This window comes from Barbus barbus (genome assembly GCF_936440315.1).
Source record: "Barbus barbus genome assembly, chromosome: 47".
Taxonomy (NCBI): domain Eukaryota; kingdom Metazoa; phylum Chordata; class Actinopteri; order Cypriniformes; family Cyprinidae; genus Barbus; species Barbus barbus.
The window spans coordinates 10474592-10485050 of NC_136725.1; the positions used below are offsets into that span (position 1 = coordinate 10474592).

At 36.4% G+C, this 10459-nt stretch overlaps 1 protein-coding gene across 1 annotated transcript; it reads right to left on the reverse strand.

Annotated features, from left to right (window-relative positions):
• Positions 1–3551: 3551 nt before the first annotated feature.
• On the reverse strand, positions 3552–10053 carry LOC306865598 (WD repeat-containing protein 74-like). The gene is made up of 10 exons (XM_079410304.1): positions 9918–10053; positions 9648–9754; positions 9438–9562; positions 9284–9347; positions 8392–8535; positions 8200–8301; positions 5354–5510; positions 4972–5114; positions 4732–4785; positions 3552–4580 (listed from the first exon to the last, which is right to left on the reverse strand). Exons 1-10 carry the CDS (start codon positions 9976–9978, stop codon positions 4404–4406), a joined length of 1134 nt encoding a protein of 377 aa, XP_079266430.1. The 5' UTR covers positions 9979–10053; the 3' UTR covers positions 3552–4403.
• Positions 10054–10459: the final 406 nt, after the last annotated feature.

Here is a 10459-nt window from a genome sequence, read left to right on the forward strand (position 1 = left end):
AAAAGAGTGAGAGCAAAGGCACAACACATAATTACATATCCCGTGAAAGTCACATTTATTCAATATAAAGAAGAGCTTTATTTTGAAATTATGTCATGTTTAAATGAAAATAAACACAGTAAAACAAAACAAATACATATAATATCAAATAAATCAGGTTGTAACAGGTACATAAATATTCCCCAAAAATATTCTAGTCCAACATTTATACAATGCCCTGCATTCTCTGTGCAAATCCGTGTGTGTTTAGTAGGATAAACAGGACAGTGGCCTACAGAACTGACAGGCAGCTGGACAGCAAACACTGGCTGTCAATTCATAGGTCATCACCCTGTGTCCTAGACCCTGGGTTAAACATGCTTTCTATCAACATGCATTAAGATTTACAGCCACATAAATTAATCCGGATAATTAATTAAGACTGTATTTTCACGCAGAACCAAAGGAGATAAAGGTCACTATCTGCACGCAACAGCAGCTCCACTGGAAGACACAAACCTTCCACATGGAGTTGCTGTTACAACCAGTCAGCGCCAAATCTTTGGAGTGCTCCCCCCTTGGACAGCGGTAGGAAGTGCACTTATTCTCACACAAGTTACAGTCAATGTCCCATTCTCACCACATAGGGTACTTCTTCAAGTTTTCTAAAAAATAAATAAATAAACAGAAAAGAATTAGATCCCAAATAAAGAAGTGGTGCCACCTGAAATGAAAGCACAGAGAACCAAGTTAGAGGGTTAAATCAGGATTCAGACAATGGCTAATAACTGCCATTAAGGACATGTGAGAGTTCCTCTGTTGGCTCATGACTTTGACCTCTTGTTTCTTTCTCATCTTTATGACATGCCATAGACTCCATTATTGGCCAACAGTGCGTCCAAAGTGCTAAGACTGATCTTGATAACAGCAATTTTATGATGGCAGTCAACATGAGGGTGCTCGGCAGAATTTGTATATGGGCTGAGAGAAAAAAGGGTGTGTCACTCAATAATTTATGTTCCTTTATGTCCCTAAGTTTTAAATTCATAGATATCACTTCCTTTTAGTCATGAGTTACCCATCCCATATTTTCTATCTTGTTCTTTCTCTCTTCTTGGTTTCTTCATTTATATCATATTTTAGACTTTGCCTTGCTGTAAACCTCCCACTGCTTCTTGCTACCCTTGGAAAACAGCATAATAAAGCAATTAAAGGGGCACACAGCACATGAGTCAGTCTGTGTTATCCACTCCTGTTATCATCTTTTGAATCCACCATTATCTTTCTCATCCCTGCGCCGTGTCCAACATTTGTGTAGGGTGAGAGAAAATCAATGGCATGAACTTATGTAGGTGGTTCATTTTTATGGCAATTCCCAATTGTGGTACTTGATATCGGAGTAATACTCACATGTATTTTATCAAATGTACTTTGTAGAAAAGAAAACAACAACTAAAAATTTAACATGACAGTACATTAGACTTGTGTATAAACATTGAGTCAACTTAAGACATTTATTTGCATCTGAATTTCAGTAACATGCAACTGACTTAAAGTCAGTTAAAAAAAATAGCTGAAAGATTTTCAGACTAAACTTACTCTACCTCCTTGTAACTGATCTTTGTAAGATCCTGTTTTGGTAAGTAACGTTTTATATGTTTGAAGGGTGAGCACAATCCGTTTGCATTCTTTTCTCTTCCTCTTTAAAAGCATTAGCTTGATTTTGTTAGACAATGCAGGCATATTTACATTAGGATATTAATCTAGCCTTTTACAAACAAACAGACAGCAGTTAACATTGAAAATTCCTACATGAATCAGCGAAATTGCAGAGAGGTGAGGCACAGATGTGAGCCACACATGAATTTAGCTGTTTTTATACAAATATTTATACAACTTCTCAAAAATTAGACATTCCGTGTTCCTCGCATGTGCACCCAGTAATTTATTTTCAATAAAGAGTTACTTACATTCACAGTTCTTCCTTGTGGGAGTCCATATCAGAAAAAAAGAGAAAGAATGCAAACAAAAGAACAAAAGAAACATTCATCTGAATATAGAGATTAAAGAATTAACAGCAGCATAGCAAAATATGGCTATAAAAAATATTAAAAAGTAACTGAAAACAGCAAAGTTAGTGACAGCACGATGAGAGAGCCAGCGGGTGAGAAGGGAGCGTCGGTCAGCAGTGCTATGTCAGGCCGAGAGAGGCCAGTTTAAAAGTGATTTGGAGTTGAAGCTTAGTTAATAATTACACCCCCGTCAATATTTAACATCTTTTTGGCCCTGCCCCTCAAATCCAACATCCTGTACTCCTATGGACTTACACACTTTCTATCTTAAGAATCTATTTTGAATACTTGGTACATTTATATTGTTAAAACACTTGAAAGCAACACATTTAATTAAAATGGACTATACAAATGTTGTGGACCAAATAGACGTCTTGCCAGTTTAGGCCTACTATAAACACAATAAACCACTAGAGGGCGCAACGGTTTAACTTACTTGTACTATTAAAAGAATCAGATCATTGTTTGTTGAATATCACGGAAACTATTATAATGTCTTATTTTGCATAATCCTTTGGCATATTCATATGGTATATACACCTGCTGTGTGTTGCTAAGGCTTGATTTATAAATCAGCAAATGTTTGATGTAAGTCAACGTCTTAATTACTGGTAATGGCACAACATCCTGTAATGCAGCCTGATTAGAATAGAAAAAATAGACTATGGACTCTAAACATTGATCAAAGAATGAAAAAAGTAGGCTTTATAACAGGATAATAAAATACTCATAAGAGAGGGTTAATTATTGCCATTGTTAGGTTAAAGAGCACAGAAGTGCATTGTGTGAAGGAATTTCGATGGCCAAACAAAAGAATGGCGCGTCAATTAATGTACCACGAGAAAATACTCCATCTAAGCACATAATATAGTACCCCAGGCAGGTGGAAGTCTGGATGTAAAAGGGTCGAAATCTGTTGTGTTTCTTGTGATAAGAGTTTTGGGACTGGATTTACAGTAAAATAAAAACAGACACAAGCTTACATTCTGCTCAATCTGTTGGAAAATGCTAAAATAATTACAGGCCTGTAAGATAAATGCATTTCATGATATGTAATGTAATTGTTTCTGGGGTTAATTTCAGCTATTTCCCTCACTTTAAAGGAGGAAATCAAGAGCAAATGAAATCTTTACGACCTTGTTATAGCACAAAGGGTCAAACTACAAATATGCAATGTTTTATGGCTTTCAAATTTACCAAACCATACAGGAAATTTTGAAGCTGTCGTCTTGCATATAAAGCCACGCTTCTGCTCTTTTAGTCGCAAGTCAGCAGTCAGTAATACTGCCCCTCCACCTTGCCAGGTCTCAGAGTTCAGTTCATGTTGTCATACTTCATCACCCCCTCTATATTTTATGCCCTTTGCTCTTCAGCTCCTTTAAAATGTTTCCATGGTAAAGTATGTTTCACGTTGAAGGTGTCACTTATTAGATGCACTTAACACCATAAAAATCTTACACATGGAAACCACATTTCATTCCTTGAACATTGCTGTCTATAATCAGATCCAGAAGCTTGGAGAGAATTTATTTTCTAATTTGATGTGATTCCTTGTAATGTTTTTGAGTTGTACAGCTTCACAAATCATTAGCTACTAATGTTCTCATTTACAAAGTCGACAGTTTCAGTGGTAACCAAGATGTCCCTTATCTTATCAGATAGGCTAGAATAGGGTGTGTTTAAGTGTGCATAATGCAATGTGTAATACACACACCTACACACGCACAGGTATGTATGGTCATTCACGGTCAAGTCAAGGTCTTTATACCAGCACAGATTCAAGATTCTATTCTTATCTCAGTAAAATGCATATCAAATTAATTGTGAAAAGGATACTATAAATAGGCCTTGGGAAAGAATTTTAACTTCATATAAAGTAGTATTTTAGAACCTTTAACACATAACAGACCAAAAGTTTTTATTGGGGTTTCTGTAGAAAATATTTTCTGAAGTGCACTCTTCTAATGTGTGTGACAGTTTATCAGAAAATGATGAATAAACACATATTTCTGAAAGATTCTGTTTATGATATACAGACTCTTCATTAAATTCTGTTCAATACAGAAATACAGTGATTAATGGGACAATTTGTTTTTACATGAACTGGTTCGCCTGTTCCAGTTAAGCAGAGTTTTGACATTTAAAATGCAATTTTAGTATCACATTTCAGATGATTTCATGTTCAAATTCACTTTATGGACCAAAATAATGACCTGCACTTATTATTATATATACATATTAAACAGTCTCTCAGGTTTACGTTTATTCTTGGCCACTGCTGATACAGTTTTACTCAAAACATGACAAACTGTATATAAAATGATAAAAATGTCCATCAGAAATCACTTTATCTCACTTTTTCACTAGTTTCCTTTTCTTTTTTCCATCTACTCCAGTAACAGTTGCTTCGTCTTTCTGGGCGGCCCTCTTTTTTGTCTTCTCCGTCACCGTTTCCATGGTATCCCAGACCTCATCCTTCTCTTCCTCTGCTTTCACCTCCTCTACATCTCCACTAGCATCAGCACTTGACTAAAAGAGAAAAGCACAAAAAAAAGTCGTTAGGATGCAGTATAAAGGCATCAGCGAGAAAGCAACTTCGATTGTTGTTACTGTTGATAGGCAGTTAAATAAAAGCAAATCATCAAAATGATGCTCCCTCGGACACTGAACCGCCGCTTACCTCCAGTTCTCTGCTAGACAGCAGCACACAATTTAGTCGTGACTTCAGATATACCTGCACAGAGAAAATATGTTCATTTATACAAACATAACACTGAGTGGGAGGCACTTCTGATTATATGGTACATGCAATCAGATGAAAATAAGAGGAGAGGGGCTATGCAGAAATCTGCAGAGAGAATGAGAAAGATGAAGTGCAGGGAGAATGGAGAAAGAAACCTGGTTTCTTGCACATTCATACCTTGTGCTGTAAGGATCGGTCCTCCAGGCTGTGTACTCTCAGAAAACGATCTAAACCACAAGAGGCCACCAATGGAAGGGAAGGATGGCACTGCAACCCCCGCACTGCCCCCGCCAGACCCTTAAAACACCCACGCACAAGCCCTGCAGGCAGAGAGAGAAGAAAACGGGGTCAGACAAAACAACACTCTAAGGAGTTCAATAATATTGCAGTGCATATATGGAGAACGGCAGGCCAAATACATCCTTTATACTTGGAACACACACAGATCCAGGACAAAAAACTCTGAACAATGGAACTTCAGTTCAAAACAACCGCTTTTGTGCAGATCCAAACCTGCTTAAGAGAAAAAAAATAAACGGAGCATCCACCTACTGCTTACCTTTCCGGAGGTCAAGGATGGCAAGCTCCCCGTGAGTGTTGCCCACGACCACTGCGCCCTGGCTGGCAGGAAGAGAGAGCGCTGTGAGCGGGTACTCTCCAAACCGAGCCTCCAACACTGGCCTTCTCTGAGGCGTCGAGGGGTCATACACGCGCACCTGACGGAGGAGGAGCAGAACAGAGAGGGCAAGATATTTTGAGTCATGTTTGATCACAGACGTTTACCTTAAGACACAAAGGAAGACGTTAATTAATACAATAACAAAGGGTTAGGGATAAGCTGCAAAACCATGATCGGCTCACAATTTATTTCAGGATCTTTCATAGCTATTAAATATAAACAAACAAAACATTTTTGCATTTTAAAAAAGCTGATGATGGCTTGAAGCCGTGTTTTACGAACATCCAATCAACTACAAGCTGAAGGTTTAGTAAAACCACATACAGTTGAAGTCAAAACTTTACATACACCTTTCAGAATCTGCAAAACGTTAATTATTTTACCAAAATAAGAGAGATCACACAAAATGCATGTTATTGTTTATTTAGTACTGACCTGAATAAGATTTCACATAAAAGATGTTTACATATAGTCCACAAGAGAAAATAATAATAGAATTTATAAAAATGACCCCGTTCAAAAGTTTACATACACTTGATTCTTAATACTGTGTTGTTACCTGAATGATCCAAAGCTGTGTTTTTTTTTTTGTGATAGTTGCTCATGAGTCCCTTGTTTGTCCTGAACAGTTAAACTGCCTGCAGCTGTTCTTCAGAAAAATCCTTCAGGTCCCACAAATTCTTTGGTTTTCCAGCATTTTTGTGTATTTGAACCCTTTCCAACATTGACTATATGATTTTGAGATCCATCTTTTCACACTGAGGATGACCGAGGGACTCTCATGCAACTATTACAGAAGATTTAAACGCTCACTGATGCTCTTAAAGCCATGCAAATTTTTTTAATTTGAAGATCAAGGTAAATTTAACTTAATTTGTCTTCTGGAAAACATGTAAGTATCTTCTGTAGCTTCTGAAGGGCAGTACTAAATGAAAAAAAATTATATTTAGGCAAAACAAGAAAAATGTACTCATCTTCATTCTGTTCAAAAGTTTTCTCTTATGCTGCCTTCACGTGCTATCGGAAATTTCCTATTTCCCACTTATGAAGTCGTGATTACGAGCTTATCGTATTCAAGTGCTTTAATGTCGGAAAGAATAAAAAGTAGCACCCCATTGGTTGACAAACGATCACCATGCTATACATGCAGTTTGCGGACAATTCTGGTATTTCTGTCAAATATGCTTATTTCACTGCTTATAAAACATACAATATGCTTCGCATTATCATTCATGTCTAGCCTATAAATCCACTACTTTAGCGACAAGACAAAGGGATGTAGTTGTTGTGAGAACAGCATTGACAGCAGCAATGGTTGTTCCCTCCACCATGTTTAAAGTTTATGACCCGCCCAACTCAGAAACTCGGGTATCACAATTATTTCAGAATTTCCCAGTAGTAAATACAACTTGAGAGGCAGTTCACGTCCAATTTACGTTAAGGAAACTCGTATTTACGATAATTCCGATAGCATGTGAAGGCAGCATAAATGCATGTCTTTAAGAGCATCAGTGAGCGTTTAAATCTTCTGTAATAGTTGCATGAGAGTCCCTCAGTCATCCTCAGTGTGAAAAGTTGGATCTCAAAACCATACAGTCAATGTTGGAAAGGGTTCAACTTCAATTACACAAAAATGCTGGAAAACCAAAGAATTTGTGGGACCTGAAGGATTTTTCTGAAGAACAGCTGCAGGCAGTTTAACGGTTCAGGACAAACAAGGGACTCATGAACAACTATCACTAAACAACAAAACACAGCGTTGGATCATTCAGGTAACAACACAGTATTAAGAATCAAGCGTATATAAACTTTTGAACAGGGTCATTTTTAGCAATTCAACTATTATTTTCTCTTGTGGACTATATGTAAACATCTTTTATGTGAAATATCTTATTCAGGTAAGTACTAAATAAACAATAACATGCATTTTGTATGATCTATTATTTTGGTAAAATAATTAACATTTTGCAGATTATGAAAGGTATGTACATTTTTGACTTCAACTGTAAATGAAATCAAACAGAAATTCATTGGTATAAATACTGACTTCATATAGATTATTTTACATGATTTTGTATTAAAATTATTAATTACTTTACTTGATTCAGTTAAAACCAAATCAGTACTTTGAACTGCATGTTGGTTTTGACGAAACAGCCAGACGCCATCACTTAAAAGTTTGAGATAAGACTTTTTTTTTTAATTAATGCTTTCATTTAAAAAAAAGGCAAAATGACAGTAAAGACATTTTCTTAAATTATGTTCTTTTGAACTTTGTATTCATCAAAGAATCCTGAAAAAAAATAATTAAACAGCACAACCATTTTCAACACTGATAATAAGAAGAATTTTGTAGGATCATGTGACACCAAAGACTGAATTAATGGCTGCTGAAAATTCAGCTTTGCCATCAAAGAAATACATTTCAAAATGTATTCAAATAGTTATTTTATTTTTAAGCAATATTTCACAGTATTACTGTTTATACTGAATTTATCATCAAATAAATGCAGTATTGGTAAGAATAAGAGACTTTCAATTTTAATTTTTTTTATTTTACTGACACCAAACGTTTGGATGATAGAGTACATAATTTCAGGTGTTCACTGTTAACAAAATTTTAGATACTACATGATATTTCTAAAGTAAATAAATTTATTCCCAGATGGAACAAATTAATCCAGTATAGATACCTTGTAAGAAACAACAGTAGAGTAAAGACAAACCTGGTGGTGTCCAGTGCATGTGACTATTTTATCTGAATCTGGGATGAAGCCAATGTCTCTCACCCACACGGGCACACGCATATCCAACCAGTCATGAGCTACCTGATGGATTAAAGAATAAAGGACGAGCTTGAAACACAGAAATCAACTACTGGAGGCTAAAAAGGTTATAGTTTTCTTTTTCTGCCTTACATTTTTGGCTGTGAATATTGGCTTATCTGGTCTCTCCAGATCCCAGACTTTCAGTGGGTTCTCTTTACCCCCTGTAGCCACACGATGGTGCTGTGAAGGGTTCTGCTGCATTCTGCATATTCCATTTCCAACATTTACCTCAACCTAAGAACAGAGACAGATGAGGTCGGCTGATCAGATTTACTATAAGTCCACATCTATCTTAACAGTCAACAATTTTTTATTATTATAAAGATGAAGAGCTCATCATACATTATTCAATCCTAATCTACAATTCAAACTGTAGAATCGGTACTGCTACTATGCTACTAGCTATATAAAGAACAAGTACAATAGTCAGTGTTGGGTCACTTTATGTGTTTTTAGTGTTTTAGGGGCAGAAAACAGCACAATAAAACATCCTCTCCCATTTCTTTTAAACAGTCAGACCCTTCATCTGACCTACAGTAAAATAAAAATTAACAAATATAGATGCAATTAGGGGCGCAGTTGTTAGAAATTCCTTTTGACTGGTTCATTTCTAAAGATCATGTCATCATAATTAACATACTGTGATAAATTACATATTTGAGTGATACAGAGATGTGCATGGGATTATATTACTTTTTCTTACTGTAGTGTACTGAAAAGCAACCTAATGTCTACTTTATCACTGTAACAAGTAAACAAATCAAGTGAAAAATATAATGCCTATACAGTATAAACACTACATGTATCAATTTATTACATTTGCTTTTCTGCATTTTAATGTTTAGTAAAAAGTCAAATTGATACAGTAGTATTTTTTTTTTTATTAACATAAAGCCATACAAGTGCATGCATAATAATTATAAAGTAAATCGTCTATATATAGCCTACCACACTGCAGGACACTGAAATCACACCGACTTACTGTTTCTGTACTGCCTTCCTTCCACACCTTCAGCAGTCCTGACTCCACACATGTGATCATAGAACTGGAAAAGAAGGAAAAAAGTCCATCATTCCAACAATACATATATGCAAAACAACAAAACATCCAGTAATAACATGACATTGGCAACCACCTGTCAGTGACAGCCAGTCCTGTGAATCTGCCCTGGGAAGGATCTCCACACTCTCTGGTCGCTGTGAAGATTCCCTTTTCTGTGCTGAAAGTTTTCACAGCGCCGTTCACACTGCCCACTAACACCTGCAAAGACATAGACACATAGACGTCTGTCAGTCACTAAATCATAGTGAAGTAGTCTGTTACTCCAGTTCTCTCTCTTTCTCACCTCTGATTCTTGAGGATCTCCCCATGCCATCACACAAACCTCCTGATCTCGACTCAGGCAGCTCATCTCACAAAAGTTAAACGCCTGCTTTTTGGTTAAACTCACCCCTTGAGATGAAGAATGGATAATAACAAATCATTAGATCAGTGGCCCTCAAGAAAATTTAATTCCACATATGTGGTGCCTACTCACGTGTACTATACATGGCTGGCTAGCTAGCTAGTCAGAAAAAGTGTACAATGTCGACAAAGAAACGAAAAAACACCTTACCTTTTAATATTCCAGTTTCGGATCCAAGCCATATTGAGCATATTTGGCTTTTAGCATCCATTTGAACGCAAACGGGTGATTTTGGAGTTACTGACTGAATAAAAAAAGATCTCCACGTTACTGTCGCACACAACTGCGTCCGGGAGGAACGCGCAACCTGAGGACTTTTGGTTCCGTTCCCCACTAAGACTGGTCAACTGGCGCTAAACATCAGAGCGAGTTTCTGCATGTTGTCATGCGATTATAGTTACTACAATTGAATGAAAGTATTATAATCTACTTCTATATGGAGTGTTTATCCTATAATTTTCACTTTTTAACTTAAACACAAAAGAGATTAGATAGCAAAGAAAGGGACTTTCTAGACTAAGCATAAAAGGGAAATGTCTTCCATGGATCAGACATGTTTTCAACAACAAGAAGGTGAGTAGCTTTCTTTCTTTCTTTCTTTCTTTCTTTCTTTCTTTCTTTCTTTCTTTCTTTCTTTCTTTCTTTCATTCATTCTTACTTTCTTTCTTTCATTCTTACTTTCTTTCTTTCTT